This window comes from Danio rerio, chromosome 6, assembly GCF_052040795.2.
Source record: "Danio rerio strain M-AB ecotype USA chromosome 6, GRCz13ab, whole genome shotgun sequence".
Lineage (NCBI taxonomy): Eukaryota > Metazoa > Chordata > Actinopteri > Cypriniformes > Danionidae > Danio > Danio rerio.
In genome coordinates, this window is record NC_141026.1 from 50,495,059 (window position 1) to 50,516,843 (window position 21,785).

At 32.5% G+C, this 21,785-nt stretch overlaps 1 protein-coding gene across 1 annotated transcript in view; it reads right to left on the bottom strand.

Moving 5' to 3' along the window:
* Window positions 1–3,986: 3,986 nt before the first annotated feature.
* Window positions 3,987–21,785, bottom strand: part of ppm1j (protein phosphatase, Mg2+/Mn2+ dependent, 1J) — a 50,367-nt gene continuing 32,568 nt past the window's right edge. Inside the window, exons 4-10 of the mRNA XM_087257960.1 lie at window positions 20,127–20,239; window positions 18,513–18,597; window positions 17,887–18,005; window positions 16,207–16,270; window positions 15,763–15,870; window positions 13,414–13,565; window positions 3,987–8,455 (exon numbers count right to left, since the gene is read on the bottom strand). Coding sequence (XP_087114086.1) covers window positions 8,308–8,455; window positions 13,414–13,565; window positions 15,763–15,870; window positions 16,207–16,270; window positions 17,887–18,005; window positions 18,513–18,597; window positions 20,127–20,239 — 789 coding nt within the window. The 3' untranslated portion in view covers window positions 3,987–8,307. The remainder of the gene's footprint in view (window positions 8,456–13,413; window positions 13,566–15,762; window positions 15,871–16,206; window positions 16,271–17,886; window positions 18,006–18,512; window positions 18,598–20,126; window positions 20,240–21,785) is intronic.

Here is a 21,785-nt window from a genome sequence, read left to right on the forward strand (position 1 = left end):
TTTTATTTTATTTTATTTTTTTACTTTGTGTCACCCTGACATTAACCTATTGTTTTATTTTAGTGTATTGTCAAATTATTATTAAAGCTGCAAGCAGCGATGAAAGGGACCTCGCACCAGGGATATATATATATATATATATATATATATATATATATATATATATATATATATATATATATATATATATATATATATATATATATATATATAAACCTGCCAAATTCTTTGATTTGTGCCAAATATTAATTTAAAATTTAATCAGATGAATAATCACAAGCCGTTATTTTAAATGCACATATACCCAGATGTTTTGGTTGATGTTGAATATATTATATTTAAACTTACTTAACTAAAAATTCTGTTTCTTGTAAATATATACTTTTTTGATATACGACATTAATTTATTAATTTTCCTTCAGTTATTCATCAGGGGTTGCCACAGCGGAATGAACTGCCTGATATACAACAATGACAGAAAAGCTTTGGAGCAAAATTTGATTATTAATTTTATGATTATGTATGAGAAATACACAAACAGTGTAAAACAAAAATAGTCCAGTGGTAAACCTAACATTTATTTGTTTAAAATGATCTAAGGATCATACTGAAACCCTAAAAGATCTTAAAAATAAAAAGCTATAAGGATGTATGCAATTTTTGTAATCATTTTCTTATTTGAATTTCTTGTAATTTATATATCCCGTCATTTTTTGCTTTCTCATATGGGTTTGTTCATTTGATGTTAATGTAAAAAAAGTAAGTACTTTATTCCTCTGCTTTTGTGATGCAAAATAATGAATTAAAAATTTAAATAAAAGCAAAGCGGAAAAAAAGCCCATAAAACTGTTTCATTGTGTCATTCTCAAAATATTTTCCTGATTTCATAACTAATATCTTTTATTTTTAAGTTACACTTGCCCATGACATTGTGCCTTTTTAGTTTATTTAATCTATTACTTTCTATTTCTTAAGTTTATTTTTTATGGCATTCAAAAAAGACATTATGCTGTTTGGACTCACTCGTATTACAATAGTATCATATTATGTTTGGATTAATATCAGCAATAAGCAGCTAGACTTGATCAAACCACACTCACATGTCTATTCAGAAGAGAATAATAGCCTATAATTAGGTTTGAATGCAAATTTTGAACAGTGTAGTTCTCAGAATAAGGATATTTTTTAATAAAAAATAGGAAAGTTGTCATTTATTAAAATGGGATTTATCTATTTTAATATTTATAATTGTATAAAGGGCGACATGGTGGCTCAGTGGTTAGCACGATCGCCTCACATCAAGAAGGTCACTGTTTAAGTCCCGGCTGGGTCAGTTGACATTTCTATGTGAAGCTAGCATGTTCTCCTCGTGTTGGTGTGGGTTTCCTCCACAGTCCAAAGACAAGGGCTATAGGTGAATTGAATAAACTAAATTGGCCTTAGTATGAGTGTGTGAATGAGTATGCATGTTTTCCAGTACTCGGTTGCAGCTGGAAGGGCATCCGTTGTGTAAAAAATTTGCTGGATAAGTTGGCGGTTCATTCCGCTGTGGTGACCCCTGATGAATAAAGGGAAAGAGATGAAGGAAAATTAAAAAATAATTGGAAAAAATTGTTTTATAAATGTTTTAATGCTGGCTAATATGTGTGGAAAAAAATCTATTATCTGCCACTGTCAACTGAAAAATATTGGGTAAATAAGACTTTTAAAAAATAAATTAAAACACTTATTTAGCCAGGGCATGTTGAATTGATTAATTAACCAATAATATATAAAGGTTTTTTTTTGTTATGATGCAAAAGATTTATATTATTCTAAACTTTCTATTGACCAAAACTAGCAGAATAAATTTATAAATAAACAAATACATACATTAATATTACATTTAATGCTTTCCACAAAAATAAATCAGCATATGAAAATAACTGATGTTAAAAATAATAGAAAAAATACATATTTAAAGTATAATAATAAATGGGGGTTACAAAAATATAGCTTTTCAAAAAAAAAAAAAAAATCAACTTTTACTTAACTTTTAAATGGTGTAGTCTATAGTATAATTGCTAAAATGTAAAAAAAAATCTCCAAAATGACATAAAGCTGACAATTCAAAAAGCAATACAGCATTTTAACTTCCATTATGTTTCACAGCAAACAAATATCTATTTTTTATCTATATTTATATGATGAATACAAAAACCTACAAATATTTGCTGTTTTTTAAATTATTATGTCTTGTCATTGTTGTTGTTTGACCGACTATACTAGCAGTTATTTATATAGAACAACATATTATAATCCTTAGTCGTTATAATGTTAATTACTATAATTGCTTTAAACAGCAGGCTTCTGTTGTAGCACAAAAGCATCATAAACCAGCTCATTTCTCATGCACAATAGAGCAAATTAAAGGTCTCATTAAATTAAAATAAGCCTTTTAGATTTTAGTCTCAGTATTGTTAGCTTTTAAGATATCTAAAAGCTAGTGTGCTCCAAAACAGTGACAAAATTCGTGTTTGGAAGAAATAAAGCTGATGTAAACATGTAAAGCCTGTAGTTTGCCACCTAAATGTTTCAACTGTTTTATTCACGCCACCTCATACTTCAGTTTCTTATCAAATCACAACCAATCAAATGATCTCAAGTATCTGACAAGCCCCGCCCCCTTTAAGATGCTTCCTATTTGGATTTCAGTTGATGCCCTTGAACTCTTTTTTTTATTTTATTTTTACATTTTTTAATTCTGTTTTAACAACACAATCATTTTAACCATAACAATTGATGATATCAAGTATTAAACAAGAAAAATTTATAATAATAATAAAACATAATAAAAGAAGATAATAAAAGAAGAGGGTACAAAAATAAACTATCAAATAATAGAAGTATTATAGTATCAAATAATAATATTTACAAAGTCTTTATGAATTTTGTTTTGCTGTAAACATTTTGTTAAACAATTTAAGTCACAAAGAAAATTCTGCAACTTAGGTGATGATGAAGAAAATGTACATTTGTGAATATAATATTTACCCAATAAAATAAATAAATTGCCTATAAATTCCATGTTGTTTGTCAAGAGCAAAGTAACAAATTTTATCACATATGGAAAAATGGATGTTAAACGTACATTTTGATGTAAAAAAGACGGATAAATCAGACCAAAACACTTTAACATGAGGGCATTTGACGAAAAGATGATCAATGGAATCAATGCTTGAGTTACAGAAGACACAATTTGAATAAGGATTTCCGAATTTATATACAATCTCATTTGTGGGGTAAATAATGTGTAACACTTTTAAATGTAATTCTTTAAGTTTGTTGGGAACACAAAATTTGTAAGGAAAGACCCAAGCTTTTTTCCAAATTAATTTTATCTATTAGAGAATTCCAAAGAAATTTCCCCCTCGGAGTGACCCTTCTTTTTGACTGAAACACATTTCTTATATTTTTATTATGTCGTACTGTAAATGCATTTGTCTTCAACTAAAAACTTTGATTCTTTTTTAAATATCACTACAAATGAGGTGGCACTTCATTAAATGAGCAAGGCCATTAGGTATGGCCCTAATCACAGTATGAATTTTTTTTATAAATAACAGGGAAATTATATTTGAAAATGAAATCCCCGTATGAATAGAAGTTCCCTTGTGGATCAAGAAAATCATGGTGATAATATCTTTTCATGCCAATTCTTATAAAAAAAAAATTAATAAAAGATTTATTCATTACTAAGATGCTTATTGTTTAATAGCTTCACTTTGTACGGGGAGTAATTGTGAACGAAGATGCCTTTGAGCTCAACGACTCTCACTGGCAGAGCTGTGATAAAACAAAACACCATTGGCTGTTTTAAAAATGGGAACTATGACCCACCCTCTCTTCGTGTCTCGGTTGAGATTTCATCAAACATTGAATAAAAATACTTATTCCAAAGCACTTCACGTGACCTTTAACATAGAACAAAAATAACACAACACAACTACTATAAAAAGGATATATTTATTTAGAATTAGTCACATCGTCTCCAAAGAGTAATCCTTTGACAATGAATAATCATTCGAAAGGCAGAAATCAATATATTTATATGTACTATATACGACACTGACACAATACTGACATCAAGTAAAGGAAATAAGGTACATTCAAGGTGTACAAAAAAAAAGAGAGATTGACAACCGATGAAACTAAGCCCAGGTTTGAATCTAAATGGATGTCGAGATTCTTTACCCACAAGGATTCAGACCAAATTGGGTTTTATCTACAGCAAAATAAACAGCTACGGTTACAAATCTACAGCAGCTCAAGCAATCAGTTCGGTTGGCCGTTGAAAGCCTGGTGAATGTCAATGACTTACACTGTACTAGATGATTTAGGTTTATTTGTACATGGCTTTCTGGAGGCGTATGGATGGAAATTGAGTAGTTCTACATGATATAATTCCAGAATATAAACATTTGCATTGCTTTCATGTAAAATAAAGCAGGTTTGAGACCCAAACCGATAAAACGAACAAGCAAATAAATATCTGCATTCACAGCAAATGCCCATCATTTGTTTCTTGTTGATTGCAATTAGCTAAAGAACACCTTAAACTCCGCAAACTGAAACGATCTTTGGACTATCAGGGTAATTGAGAGAATAGGATCTAACTGGTTGTTGGATTTGAGATTCTTTAACCAAATATTTCAGACCCAATCTAGTTTTATCAACAGCAGCTCAAGCAATCAGTTCAGTTGGGTGTTGAAAGCCTGGTGAATGTCGATGACTTACACTGTAGTTGATGATTTAGGTTATTTGTACATGGCTTTCTGGAGGCGTATGGATACAAAAATGAGTAGTTCTACATGGTATAATTCCAGAATTTAAACATTTGCATTGCTTTCATGTAAAAGAACGCAGGTTTGAGAGCAAAACCACTGAAATGAACTAACAAAAAAAGCTCTGCATTCACAGCAAATGCCCATTATTTGTTTGTTGTTGTTGTTGTTATTGATTGCCATTAGCTATAGAAAACCTTAAACTGAAAGAACTGAAACATTCTTTGCACTGCGAGGGTAGTTGAGAGATATAGGATCTATCTGGTTGTTGGATTTGAGATTCTTTACCCACACAAATGTAGTTTTCTCTTCAGCAAAATAAACAGCATAGGCTCATTCTGAAAATGTAGCCCTATATACACTTTTAGAGATCACAAATTATGTAGCCAGAGGAACGCACGGCTGCATTTCATCTTTAAAACGAATGATTTGTGGCGATTGGATGCTGTTCCTTTTTCACGCTTTTCCAATATTACCAGTTTGTCCAGTGGCTCATTGCGTATGTTGGAGGATTTGAGATGCAGAGATGATGGGGTTGACCGTGATGATGGGGTTCGAGTCTTATCTGGAAAGCAGGTGAGATGAAAACAAAAGGCAAAAAATAAAACAAAGAAGTAAATAAAAGGGTGAGAATACGGTAAAATTTGAAAAAGTGGTAAAGATCAGGCTGCTGCGAGGGCTTTTCCTTTTTGGACTGCTTTTTAAAACAGAATTGGTTGGGTTTAGGGGAGGGGCTGGGGTATCGGTAGATCATTAAGTCATTCAGTCAGTCAACAGCGGCCTCTGGTGGATTTACGTGAGAACAGCACGCGCAAATGGCACTTGGAAGAGAAATTTGAAATCTCAAGAGTACACAGTGGCCTCTGGCGGATTCCTGAAAACAAAAACTGCAAAAAAAACAAAACAAAAAACAAACAAAACAAAGCATATCTCTAGCATAACTCTAGAGACATATTTGGCCCTCTCCAGAAATTTAAATAGGGGTACATAATCAGAATGAGCCTGTAATTTTAAAAAATAAAAATCATTCATATTTTACCCAACCTACTTTTTGTACAATCTACATGGCTTTCTGGAGGTGTAGGAGAAATAAATAGTTATATATTGTACAGTTTAAGAATATAGACCAATGCATTGCTTTCATCAAAGCAAAACTGCTGAAATTAACAAAAACAACAACAAAAAAATCTTAAATCATTTCATGTTGCTGTTTGTTCACTGCAATTTGGAGAAGAAGCTTAAAAACTGTCAATAGACATATTCTTTAATATCTAACATAATATTTTTAGAATTATAATATAGGATCTAACTGGTTGTTGGATTTGAGATTGTTTAACGACAAATTTCAGACCATATTCAATTTTATATACAGCAAAATAAACAGCTACGGTTAGCATCTACAACTGTCAGTATGGTTGGGTATTGAAAACCTTGAAATGTCAATGACTTACACTGTACCACACTGTAAAAATGCTGGGTTCCACACAATGGATTTGTGTTGGGACAACATCAGGGAATTATGTAAAATTATTAGTTTTTACAAATCTATGTGGATTAAAACAATTAAGTTGTCCACCCCAAAAAACCAAGAATTGTGTTGTTTTAGCTTTTTTTGGTTGCAACACAAGCTCATTGTGAATATGTACCCCTGTATACATTTCTGGAGAGAGCAAATTATATAGCTAAAAGTACGTATGGCAACATTTCATCTTTAAAATGAACGCTTCGGGGCGGTATGATGCCGCTGACGGCTTCTGTTCCTTTAAGTCCTATCAGCTGATTGTTCACCTCAAGGTGGACACTGTTACCAGTTTCCCCAGTGGCTCGCCGCGTTCGTCTGAGGATTTGAGATGCAGAGTGGAGTGACCGTAATTATGGGGTTTGTTTGCGGGGAAGAACAGTTCCAGAAAGCAGGTAAAAAAAAAAAAATAATAAAAAAAATTAAATAAACAAGTAAATAACAGGGTGAGAACGTAGTAAAAATCAAAAAACATGGTAAAAATGAGGACTTGCCTCTTTCTAGACTGCTTTAGAAAACACTGTCAGTTTAGGAAAAGGGGTGAGCGGGTCAGTCAGTGCTTTTGAAAACACTATCAGTTGGGTTTAAGGATGGGGTTCATTTGTTTGGTCAGTCAGTCACCAAGTTAACAGGGGCCTCTGGTGGATTAGTGGGGAAAAAAACTGCAAAAAAGTACCTCCTGGGACATATTTTGCGCTCTCAAAAAATGTATAACAGGGTATGTATCCAAAATGAGCCTGGGTTGTTTTAACAGCATTTTTGGAGTGTACATGTCTTAAGTTATTTATACAGTCCAAAAACAAATGTGTCAAATATGAACAAACTCTGTAGATGGGTTCATCTTTTAAATGAAAAATTTAAATCCAACCATTGGGTTTGTGCATATTTTTTACACAACCCATTTTTTTCAGAGTGAAAACGGTTTTCTTGAGGAGAAGAGAAAAAGGAGTAGTTTTATATATTGTATATTTCAAGAATATCGACATTTGCATTGCTTCAATAGAACCAAAACAGCTGAAATTAACAAACAAAAAAACTGCATTCACAGCAAATGATTATCATGTCATGTTACTGTTGTTAAGAAAACCAATGGAAACATTGCTTGAACGGTCAGAACAAATTGGAAATATAATATAGGTTATTTGTACACTCCAAAACAATGTGTAAAATATGAACAAACTAAATAGCCGGGTTATTCTTTTTAATGAAATGTAAAAATCCAGCCACTCAATTTGTCCATATTTTACTCAACTTTACCCAACCCATTTTATTCAGAGTGAAAACATGTCTTCCTGGAGATGTAGAGAAAAATGAGTAGTTTTATATATTGTACAGTCCAAGAATATCGGCATTTGCATTGCTTCCATAGAACCAAAACAGCTGAAAAGAACAAATAAAACCCCTTTGCATTCACAGCAAATGCCCATCATTGTTTCTGATTGCATTTTGCTATAGAAAACCTTAAACCTTCTTTGGACAGTCCCTCACAAAACAGTTCAGAAATATAATTAGCGGTTTAAATTACAGCTCCGATGAATTCTGCTACATATAAAGTGCTTCGGTTTTTATTTCCCTCGCCGTCAGGGCTATGATTTTATTTTTATTAAGCAGTATTCCAGTGCCACACTGAGATTCAGATTCAAACGGCCCACGGATGTTAAAGAATACTCAAACGTTTCCCTCCCGTCCCGTACTGACTTTGCAGAGGCTGCGTTCGACAAATCAGAAAGGAGATGGAGAGCGAGTGGAATGGCACTTTGATAATGTCACCTCACATCTTGATGATATTTACTCGGAGGAGAAGTAAGGAGGACGAGGGGAAGTTTGCGTTTAAAGTCTCTCTCGTGTCCCGAGTTTTCTGACGGATTGAAGATGTATTTTTCTTGGTTTTTCCTAGCCCTTTCTCTGGGATGGAGCCAGGGACGTGTCCTGGTGTGCTTGTCCAGTGAAGGCGGACCGACCTGGTCATGTTTCTAACTCTGGGCCGGCCAATGGGATGACAAACACGGTGATGTCATCGCCTGAGCCGAGTCTCTCATTGGGCAGCCGCCAGCCTCGCTCCTTCAGCACGCCCCGCGAGCGCATCAGAAGGTCTTGTGCTGCTAGAGTGTACCTTTAAAAACAGTCAATGCAAAAATACTGAAAATTACCATACTTCAATTCACTACAAGTTTATTTGTATAGCACTTTTCGAAATAGTTATTGTTTCAAAGCTGCTTTACAAAAGGTTCACATTATTACAACCATACCTGTGAACAATGGGTTGCAAAAAATAAGGGATAACACCACCCCCCAACCCCACCAAAAAAATAAATAAAAAATTCCCCATATTACTAAATATGTTTGTCTGGAGCTGTTTCGTTGTAAATAAATTGTTGAAAAGATCAGTAATATGTTTAATTATTATTATTATTATTTACAAAGGATATAATAAATAGTGTACATTAGAAAAAGCTGCTATTTAATTTAACAGTTTAGCCTATTCAAATTAAGAGCTAGTATACAGAAATTCAATCAAGCAATCAATTCTTATTAAACTTTTCCTCACTGTATAATTTAAACATTTTGATTAAAGAGCAGCGAATGAATCTCTTATTTAGATTTTTCATTTGATCACATTAAATAACAGAGGCGTCACTTTAACACTAGAACCGCCATAGGGGTCAATTTTACCCATCACTGCTATTGAAATGTACGTAACAGACCTTCAATAAAACATTCAAGCCTCCCAGTCATTGGCTTTTACTAAAATTGGCTTATTTACAATTCCCAGATTTAAAAACTGTTTAGATAAAATTAGAATAAAAAGTGGGACATTTATACCAATAAGCGCCAGTGTGGGTCGGTCAAATTTACCCACTATAAAAAACGCTTTTATTTATGCACCTCTTATGTTTGAAATTACTCATCTTTTACTGCCAGTTTTTACTCACTGAATTAATCTATAAATTATAAATAAATCTATAAATCTGAATTAAATTAATAAAGTCACAGTGACTAAAAGAAGGAGATTTGTAGAGTTATAAAAACACAAAATGCAATGAATGATGCAGAGTCTGGAGAAATAAGTTATGCATCAAAGTATGATGGCTCAAATGTATTAATATTTTAACCTACTCATAACCTACACCTAAAATAGTCTTGTTATCCTGAAATAATCATTTCATGAGTCTAGACACTTTTTTGTTAACAGTGGCGAAAAACAGTAAAATAGTATGTTTATTTTTTTGGCAATTTCTAAACAAAATTTGTGCTGGGTAAAATGTAAAATTTAATGAAATCAATTGCTTTCCTAACTGTTTATGCTAATTGAGGACTACATTTGTTGTGTTTAAAAGATAACCCACCAAGATCAACATGATTACATTCAGAGGCGTAAAAGACATTTTAAGAGTGTTGTTTGAGGAGATGGAGGTGGGGGTGGCTGTGTGAAATTATTAATCACTTGATAAATCTCCTGAACCTAAATGATCTGTCTCTAAAAGTGAGGGGGACGTATCCCCCCATCTCCCCCAGTTCCTACGCCCCTGATTAAATTATTATGTTTATATGTCTGTTCAAACACGCACCCAAACCCAGAGTTTTCTCTTTTGCTCCGCTTCTAATCGCATGTAGAGAATCCGTTTGGGGAAACAGCGTCTATTTATCAATATGGATTTTGTTTGACAGTCATGCATGGCTTACATGAATTGTTTGGAGGATTGCATAGTTTTTATATTTATTTCAAAGTGTTTTTATGCCTAAATAAAATGAACAAATTCAGGTTTAAGAGCGAGGGGCGGCCCCTTCGGCGGTAAGGGTTGCGTAAAGGGAGAATTGGCTCTCTAATGTTTATTTCCACTCCTTGAATGAAAATACGGGAGAAATATAGGAAGATACCTTTACGGGATGATAGCAGGATAGAATTGTAAAATACAGGAGAATCCAGGGAAAAAGGAGAGGGTTGACAGGTATATATACAACACAATCTAACTCAGAAAAGTTGAGGTTATTAGTTAGCCTAAATTTGTTAGTTACTAATCACTTTAGCTAATGAACTTAAGTTAAAGTTGATATATAAAGTTGAAGTAAAAATTATTAGCACTCCTGCAAAAGTTTTTTTTTAAATATTTACCAAATGATGTTTAATGGAACAAGGAATTTTTCAAAGTATTCCCTATAATATTTTTTCTTCTGGAGAAAGTCTTATTGGTTGTATTTCGGCTAAGATAATAGCAGTTTTGAATTTTTTAGAAAGCATTTTAAGGTCAATATTATTAGGCCCCTTAAGCTATATTTGTTTTCGATTGTCTACAGAACAAACCACTGTTTTACAATGAGTACAAAGTACAATGAGTTATTAAAAGTATTGTGTTTAGTAATGTCTTCTTTCTGGTAAACATAAATTTGGGGAAAAAATATGGAGAGGGGTTAATAATTCAGAAGGGCTAATAATTCTGAATTCTGAACCCTATAAACGTAGTTAACCTGCGGTTATGTAATATATAGGTGAAGTCTTTGTGTATGTGTTTAATAAAGTGTATTTGTGTATTAAGTGTATGTGTTTTGTCCTCAAAGTCTTCAATGGTTGGCATCATCTCCTCACAGATCTTGGATTTAATCAAGTGGTGCTAATACTTATGAAGAAAACGTATTAGTTTCTACAAATTTTAGTGAATAAAAACAATTAAGTCTCCCATCCCCAAAAAAACTCAAGAATTGTGTGATATTTTATTTAAGTAGTTTGAACAAACAGCAAATCTTATTTTTTGAGTAAAACAAAAGATATATATACAGGTAATATAAACAATAGTATTAAAATCCTACATGATGTTGTGTTGATAAACTGTGTAGTGACATCTGCTGGTGAGAGTGCTAAAGCACACCTGATTTAACACCAGAATAATCTGCTTTTTATCTTTCAGAACTGTCCTCATTGTTTACATTTTGAAATGAATTATTGCTTTTATTGAGGAAACATGCATTAAATTGACCTAAAGTGACAGCTATGTTTTCTTTTCTTTTCTTTTTTTACTTGGATTTTTTTTTCAGAATGAAAAATACAAAGTAATGAGTTGCATACAAAGTAATAAGTAAAACATAAACAATTTACAGTATTTAAGGAGGAAAACACACAAAAAAAGAAGAAAAAATACAGAGAAAAAAACCCAGCAGTGTGGTCTGATTCAAAACAGTATTACTATATCGCAGAGTGCACAGTTAAAGATAAATAGCAGACTTATAATCAATGCCAAGACAGGTCAAAGAAATTTCCTACAGCTTCTGGTGATAGCTACAGTATGTTTAGATAACTGTTGTTTTGAATATTCATTTCATTAGATTACTGAAAAATCTTTCGTTTTTATAAAAATATTATGCTGTACAGCTGTATTCAACACGGATGATTTTAACAAATTTATAGTATATGAATATATACAGTTGAAGTCAGAACTATTAGCCCCCCTTTGATTTATTTCCCAAATAAATCAAATATTTATAAATATTGATAAATATTTGCCAAATTATGTTTAACTTTCCTAAAATATTTTTTCTTCTGGACAAAGTCTTATTTGTTTTATTTTGGCTAAAATAAAATCGGCTTTAAATTTTTTAAACACCATATTAAGGTCAAAATTATTAGCCCCTTTAGGCTGATTTGTTTTTCGATAGTCTACAGAACAAACCACCATTATACAATAACTTGCCTAATTACCCTAACCTGCCTTGCTAACCTAATTAACCTAGTTAAGCCTTTAAATATCCCTTTAGGCTTTATAGAATTGTTAAAAAATATCTAGTAAAATGTTATTTACTGTCATCATGACAAAGATAAAATAAATCAGTTATTAGAGATGAGTTATTAAAACTATTATGTTTAGAAATGTGTTGAAAAATCTGCTCTCTGTTAAACAGAAATAAGGGAACAAATAAACAGAGGCACTAATAATTCAATGGGGCTAATAATTCTGACTTTAACTGTATATAACAAACTCAAAGCTGAATTTTCATAATTACTATTTTAATGAGTTTTGAAAAAGTATGACATGATCCTTCAGAAATATTTCCATGTGTTCCTATAACTTTTCGGTCACACTTTACAATAAGATTCATTAGTTAATGTTAATTAATGCATTTACTAACATGAACAAACAATGAACAATACATTTACTACTGTATTTGTTCATGTTAGTTAACGTTAGTTAATGAAAATACAGTTGTTCATTGTTAGTTCATGTTAACTCATGGTGCATTAACTAATGTTAACAAGCATGGACTTGGACGTTAATAATGCATTAGTAAATGTTCAAATATGATTAATAAATGCTCTACATGTGTTGTTCATGATTAGTTCATGTTAGTAAATGCATTAACTAATGAACCTTATTGTAAAGTGTTACCAACTTTTCTTATGATTTATTATTATTACATATTAATACTCTATTAGTATTCATCATTCTTATAAATGTTGAAAATGATTGTGCTGATTCACACTTTGCTGCAGAAAATTCATATTTTACTTTTAAAGATTTTTGAAAAAATGTAATGTTTTTTTTTACATTATAGATGTAATAAAAATATATGAAAATGAAGCTATATTATATTATACAGTTTTTTATAGCAAAAAAAAAAATGGTTAACAGTTATTTTAATGGTATTTTTGAATGGTAATTTATGAATGATAATAACCAGAAATTGTCAAATCAAATCAGATAATACAACCTGAGACTGGTTGAGCTGCGCATTGATGGAGTTGCTTTTCAGTGTTTTGACTTTCAGAAGTGATATTTACATTACACTGAACAAAACTAAACTGAAATTCAGCTGTGAAAACTGAAGTCACTTTACAACATCTTCATCGATTAAGCTGCTATGACAAAATATAGATAGTAAAAAAAAAAAACGGTATAGAAATAATGATGAACTGAACTGAACTGAATATACTAATGATTTCCAAGATCATGTGACGCTGATGAATGGATTATTGATTCTGAAAGCTTATCGCTGATATCACAGGAATAAATCACATTTGTTCAACAATACAAAACTGCTTTTTTTTTGTTTTAATAATGCAATAACAAAGTAAGTGTTTACCTTAAAGGATCATTGGGCTCACGGCTGGACAGGAAAGTTGATACTGCGTCAGCAACATCTCTATCAGCTGTAACGTCCCACAGCCCATCACTACCCATGACCAGGACATCATCAGACCCGTGTTTGTGCTCAGAGATGTTGTACACCTTAACCTAGAAGGATAAGAGCATGATACAGATATAACATTTTCATGAGTGTAAATTATATTTGTGCATGTACACTAGATTAGTCAGTACTGAAGCCAAATCTGGAGCTAATCTCACAAAATAACTTGCCATAACTATCCAAAAACTAGTACACTCAAATTTATGTTATAGAAAAATATTAAATACAAATTTTTAAAAAAGAGGAAAAATCAAGAGAAACAAAAAATGCTTACATTTAGTTGAAATTTTGTAGTTTGTAATTTTTTTCCCAATATTTTGCATGATTTTAATTGTATTATCTTACAATTTCTAAAGATGTTCAGTGACTAAAATATTATTTTGATAAATATATATGTTTAATAAATCAGTTTTGTTTAAATGCACCAAAATATATTTATATTTTTAAAATAGAAATAATTATTTTCAAAATGGGCTGTACTCATTCATGTATATGTTGAGCACTGTTATGAAATCCACTCAGTATATTGTTATATTTCAAACATGAATTAGAGTAGAATCATATTTTTTATTATTAGATTTAGACACTAGCCTAATGCCTTATGTGCAATTATACATTTGCTTAAGAATTATTTGATAGTGTTGATATTAAATAATCACAAAACATTGCCTTTGCTTTTTTTATTGAATTAATTTTAGGCTTTAATAGTACATTTCTTTAATTATAGCCTTGGTTTTTGGTTTTTACACCTTTATTTACCCTTAGAAAAAATGTAAATTATATAAATTATACTCAATATAACTTAACTATACTTAAATTTAACTTAACTAAAATATAACTTATAAAATACACTGTAAAAATATCTGTTAACAGTTTCTGTATTTTGTAATTCACAAGTGGTTGTGAATTGCATTAAGGGGTGTCGATCTATGTTCTGTCCTCTTTTGATGTTATAATTAAATACTATACAGTTTAACAGAGTAACTTTTATTGACATTTTAGTAGTTTGAAATAATATAATTGATAAGAAATAATTTATAGAGAAATAAGTCTGAAAAATAACAGAAAAAGGTTTTTGTACTATAATTTATAACTCTAACTCAGACAGTATATCATTTTAAACTAATAAAGTCCCATAATATAATTAAATATAATTATAATAAAAAATATGTAATATAATTAAAAAGCATAAATAATCGAGGAAAAATAAAAAAATAAAAACTTGAATCAGAATACGGAAAACTGCTCAATTACTGATATTTATTACAGTTTATAAATACATTTATTTAAACACAGGACCACAATTTATTCAGTACACCACATTTTTAATAATTAAAAATCAGCATTTTTATTCTTTGTTTTTCGGGGGAAATAAGTATCGAACACATCACCACTTTTCTCAGAAAACATATATCTAAAGGTGCTCATGACTTGGCTTGAAATTGACCAGATGCTAAAAACAACAAAAGAAATCCATATATGCAAAGAAAACAATATTAATAAGCTTACAAATAAAGTTATGCTTAATAAAATGAAATGACACGGGGAAAAAGTAATGAACACATGAAGAAAGGGAGGTGTAGTTCGGCAGTGAAAGCCCAGACAGCAGCTTAAATCTCTCAGCAGTTCTTCAGCAACTCTCTGCCCTTCATCAGTGTAAATTAATATCAGCTGCTTCAGTTCAACATCTACATTAGCAGGATGATGAAGATGAAACCAGGGTGGACATTTCAGCAAGACAGTGATCCAAAACACAGCCAAGGAAACACTCAAATAATTTAAAGAAAATCTCTCAATAAAAAAAGCTGTAGAATTGTTCAGCCATTTATCATAAACAGAAAATACAAAATAAAGCTTAGATTTGATAGACAAAACCCACAGAACCATTAAGATTTTTACACTGTTGAAGTCTAAAAAAAACACCTGAGCAATGCATGTGACTTCATTCTCCATATGAGAGGCGACATTAAGCTGCCATCAACAAAGAAGTCGTTTATCTTTCTCTTGGTGTCATTTCATTGATATTACAGATGACAAATTTTTCCCAATTTTTTGTTTTGTTGTATTTTTATGTTTGTATTGTTTGAGTTTTTACCAAAATCTGGTTTAATTTAATCTCAACAGCTCCTTTAGAATAGTTTTTCTAGATAAAAACATGACATGTTTCCCCCACTGTATGTCTCAATCCATAATTTTTTCCTGTGTACTGTTCCATCTCTAATAAATGTTGATCACTATACTCACTTCTGGACAGCAGGACAGGAAGGGTTTGATATAAATGTTGGAGTTGTACACTTTCAGGTCGTGATCTCCTAAACCACGCGTCACTCCAATAGTAGCCATGACACGAGCCTAAAACACAAATGCACACAAACACACTCATAGCCAGAGCTTAATGTACCAATACAGCCATCGTTTTTTATTTTATTCATTCAACCTTTATAAAACGAGACATTATTCAGCCCTACAACTGGCAGAACATTTGAGCAATTCCCATTTGCAACACCTGACTATTTCGGCTTTGTAATAAATAGCTGTGAAAATGGAGAAAACCAGACATCTTCATTAAATTATATGTGTGGTCTGTAACAAATGTTTGCTACGCAGCTTAAAATAAAATCCTTCCACAGAGCCTAGACCTTTTGAAGTGAAACAGTTGGATATAAATAAGCAGAAACATTCACTTACCTTTTTCCCTTCCCCATAAATCAACGGGAACTTGAGGTCGTCTTCTATAATTGTCTTATATGCCCTGAAATGATAATATACAATGGTTATGTTTCAGATATTAGGGTGACAATTAAATGTAAATCAAAGGCGGCAACACCAAGGCTCCATAAATACAAATTTATTAAATTAAATTAAAAAGGCTGACTCAGACCGTGTAACGTTTCGAGCCGCCGGCTCTTAAATCAGGGTGGCATTTTAGATTTTAGGGTGGCAATTTAATTTAATGAATGGGTTGCACTAAATATTTGTACCACAAGTGCAAACGTGATATTTTTTTATCCTGAATGAATCTGTGATGAATGAATCAGTTGAAGTGCTGTTTAGATCATTGCTGCATGAATTAGTTGCTTGAAGGAATCAAATAAATTGTAAATAAACACTCACCGGACACTTTATTAGGTACACCTGACTAGTACCGGCTTGGACCCCGTTTTTCCTAAATAACTGCCTTTATCCTTCGTGGCATAGATTTAACAAGGTACTGCAAATTTTCTCAGAGATTTTGATTTATATTGCTGCAGATTTGTTGACTGCACATTCATGATGCGAATCTCCGATTCCACCACATCCCAAATGTGCTTTATTTTATTGAGAACTGGGGACTGTGGAGGCCATTTGAGTACAGTGAACTTATCGTCATGTTCAAGAAACCAGTCTGAGATGATTCGTGTTATTTTATATGGCATGTTATCCTGCTGGAAGTAGCCATCAGAAAATGAGAACACTGTGGTCATAAAGGGATGGACATGGTCAGCAACAATACTCAGGTAGGCTGTGGCGTTGACACGATGCTCAATTGGTATTAATAGGTCCACAGTGTGCCAAGAAAATATCCCCCACCACCATTACACTACCACCAGCCTGAACTAGTGATATAAGGCAGGATGGACCCATGCTTTCATGTTGTTGATGCCAAATTCTGACCCTACCATCAGAATGTCATAGCAGAAATGGAGACTCATCAGACCAGGCAACATTTTTCAAATGTTTTATTGTCAAATTTTGGTGAGCCTGTACGAATTTTAGCCTCAGTTTCCTGTTCAAGCTGACAGGAGTGGCAGCCGGTGTGGTCTTCTGCTGCTGTAGCACATCTGCCTCAAGGTTGTACATGTTGTGTGTTCAGAGATGCTCTTCTGCATAACTTGGTTGTATAATGAGTGGTTATTTGAGTTATTGCTGCCTTTTTTATCAGCTCCAACCAGTCTGGCCATTCACAGAACTGCCACTCACTGGATATTTTCTATTTTCAGATCAATCTCTGTAAACACTAGAAATGGTTGTGCGTGAAAATCTCAGTAGATCCCAGTAGATTTTTCTGAAATACTCAGACCAGCCCATCTGGCACCAACAGCCATGACACATTCAAATTTCACTTTAATCCCTTTTCTTCTCCATTCTGATGCTCGGTTTAAACTGCAGCAGATCATCTTGACCATGTCTACATGCCTAAATGTATTGAGTTGCTGCCATGAGATTGGCTGATTAGAAATTTGCATTAAAGGGCAGTTGGACAGGTGTACCTAATAAAGTGGCCAGTGAGTGAATCTAAATATACATTTAAATGCAACCAGTGACAGAAACTTATCATAACATAAAATAATAATAAATAATCGAAACATAAAATAACGTAATAATCACCAGCCAGTCATGGTGTGGTCTCTGAAGAGCATCTTCTTGCCGAGTTCCTTGTGTTGGATTCGTCTGGGGAATTCAATATGTGTAAACTCATTCCCAAGCAGCTCTGGTTTGAGGAAGCCCTAGACAAAAACAGCACAAATATGAGGGAAATGTTACAGAGTTGAAGACCAATAACAGAAATTTGAGATGATAATTGAATAAACAGAGCATCCAATGAAGCTACAAAAAATAGAACAGGAATCATTCATTCATTTTCCTTCGGCTTAGTCCCTTATATTTCAGGGGTTGTCACCTCAAAACGAATCGGCAACCAATCCAGCATATTTTTTACGCAGCGGATGCCCTTCCAGTACTGGGAAACACCCATACACTCTCACATTCACACACACACTCATACACTACAGATTATTTTGTTTATTCAATTCACCATAGCACATGTCTTTGGACTGTGGGGAAACCGGAGCACCCGGAGGAAACCCACACAAACATGGGGAGAACATGCAAACTCCACATAGAAACGTCAACTAGCCCGGTCAGGACTCAAAGCAGTTGGGACTCAAACCACTGAGCCACCATGCTGCCCAATGGGAATGATACTGTGGTAATAATAACCTAAAGTGACTCACCAGGTACTGCAGTCGCTGTCTTTCGCTTTCTGGAGTGAATTCAGTGGACATGGGGATGACCTCACTGTTGCGGACAATTATGGCTCTGTGTGGAAAGATCAATGTGAATAGAACTAATTTGGGAATCAATTGTGAAACAATGTAAATACAGCATAAAATCTTGTCCGGTATATTTAGAACAAGAATCAGGTCTAAAAAATATAATCATATCACCCCAATTTTATCCTCCTTACACTGGCTGCCTGTTAAGTTTCGTATTGATTTTAAAATATTGCTTCTTACCTAAAAAAGCTTTAAATAATCTAGCTCCTGTTTATCTAACCAAGCTTCTGTCTCACTACAATCCAACTTTAAGATCTCAAAACTCGAAACTTAAAACCGCTCTTTAAGATCCCAAATCTCAGGACTTCTGGTAGTACCTAGAATAGCAAAGTCGAGTAAAGGCTTATTTATGGCTCCTAAACTCTGGAATAGCCTTCCTGATAATGTTCGAGGCTCAGACACACTCTCGTAGTTCAAAACTAGATTCTTTTTAGTAAAGCATACACTCAGTGCATCACATAACGGTATGACGCATAAATGTGCTCTACGCAGAATTTGCATGTCGTTTATATACACTATGAACAGCAGCTACGCTAATCATTCTCTTTATTCTCTATTTCCACCTGAGGATACTCATTCCAAGACCCCCAGAGACTATGCAGTGCCACTGATGTGATTCAAGACCAGCAACGAGATGATCCCAGGGTTTCCATAATCCTGGACCAGGCCGTATCCTGAGCAGCTGCTGTGGTGGTCTTGGAGAAGTGGAGAGCATTAGACTGACTTCTGTGACGCTCCAGGGACAGACGAGTCTCGCTGACGTTGAGCTTCTCAAGCCTCCGACGCATAGACTGCAGCTCTGCACAAGACGTTTGGCCATAGGAGAAATGATCATGCCCAACTGAGCCTGGTTTCTCTCAAGGTTTTTTAATTCTTCACTTTGGCCAACTGGTGAATTTTTTTCCTCGCCGCTGCAGATCCCAAACTACGTTGCATGGTTCGGGATCTGTAGAGCTGCGCATTGATGGATTTGCTATTCAGTGTGGACTTTCAGCAGTGAATATTAAACCACACTGAACTGAGCTAAACTAAACTGAACTGGACTGAACTTAAACTCTGAAAACTGGACTGACACTGTTTGAATTGACTATAATCTTCTATGTGAAGCTGCTTTGACACAATCTACATTGTAAAAGTGCTATAGAAATAAAGGTGAATTGAAGAATCATTTGATGACTATTATTAAAAAACTCAAATTAAAGATCACAGTGCAGCCCCAAGATATTAATGTCAATATTTTTATTTTACTTTGCCACCATCTATCCAACCATTATGGGATTTACCCATTTGGCAGCAAGACATTTTAAATAATTTAGAATGGATAAATTGGATAGATCTTGTATATATGTCAATAAGACTTTTAAGCTTTACTTTGACATGAACTACTGTATATCCATTACACTATTAGAACTTTGTTTCATCAATATTTAGTGGTTTTATTGTTATCTGAAACATAAAAGCAGGCCCAAATTGTGACGTCTTCATGAATTGTAATCTTTTAAAGGCTCTTACCTGCTGTCTCCAGCATTTGCTACGTAGAGTTTCCCCATCAAGTGGATTGCAACCAAGGCACAACAGCCACCGGAGATGCTGTAAGACTCTTTCTCCTTCTCTATTAGGTCATCCTGTAGAGATGAACAACACAGACTCAGGATTCGCAAGATGTTTGCATGTGTCTGCACAGCAGTCAGCTAAATCACAAAAGCATTTGGATTCTATGGCTAAAAATTCCATGTTTGTCGGTGCCAATAGCGTAGAGATTAAGTGCAAAGGTTAACACAGAGATGCTCACTGTGAATTGTGTTAAATTCCTAGCTTGCAGTCCTTTCCCAATCCTTCCCCTCTCTCTTTGCTCCCTAAAATTTCCTGTCAATACTCTTCACTCTCCAGTCCATTTCAGTTTAAAATAATAAAAAATAAAAATTAAAAAATGGTTTTTGATTTTGTGGTTTATCTTTATGTATCCCTTATCTAAAGAGCAGTGACGCATTAACTGAAGCACTTTTTGTTCAATATTGGATTTATAATAAAAATTCAATATCTTAACGGTTAAACAATAACGATCAATACAAATCGTATAATTTTCATAAACACAAACTAACAAAAAATGTATCAATTTTTTAATGAATTTAAAAAATAAAATAATAAAATAATAAATATAATAAATTATAAACTTTAATATATATATATATATATATATATATATATATATATATATATATATATATATATATATATATATATATATATATCCCAGAATAAATTTATAAATTAAAGTAATAATACATAATAATATGACATTTTTATTTCAGAAACTGTATTTAAAAAAAAACTGCTTAAAAAGTGTCAATGAATACAGATATAATACATATATACATTTAATATACATAAAATTTCATTTTCCACTGACCCCAAAATATGCAATATGCTAGTTCTTGGTAAAAACAAATACTGCAAAATTGTAGAATTATGAGATGATTTAAAATATTATTTAAACAATTATTTGGTATTAAGTTGGCATTATTACTTTTTTCTGTTTATTATATATTTTTTACATTTTACTTTTTTTTTCATCTAATTGCATTACTTATTTGAATCTAATTTGTGTTTGACTGCTTTCATTCAATCATAGATTCATTCATTTTAATTTAATCTGGTTTAATTTACTACAAAAATTTTACATTTTGAATTGGCCTAAAATAACATAAAAATATTGGATATTAAGTTGTTTTGGATTTTATCTTATGTTTTTTACATTTATTTATTATTTACTAATTTAGTGTTATTTCATTTTTATTGATTCTTCTTAAATTTGTAATATTTTATGTTTATTTATTCAAATCAGTTCCTGTTTAATTTTTGTAAGCAAAAGCATTATAATTAACAGTCTTTATTATATAAAATTATTAAGCTGTGATTATAAATGTTTCTTTTTAGCTTTATTTATTAATCATTTATTATTGCAGTTATTACTTAACAATTTTATTTGTACAAATTAGTCATACACTGTAAAAAATGCAGGGTTCCACACAATTCATAACATGCTGTCTCAACATAAATCGATATAGCTAACTAAAAACTTTTAAAAACTGTATGTGGATTGAACATAAAAAATAAGTTGTCCAAATGAAATCTCAAAAATTGTGTTGATTCAGCTTATTATACAAATAA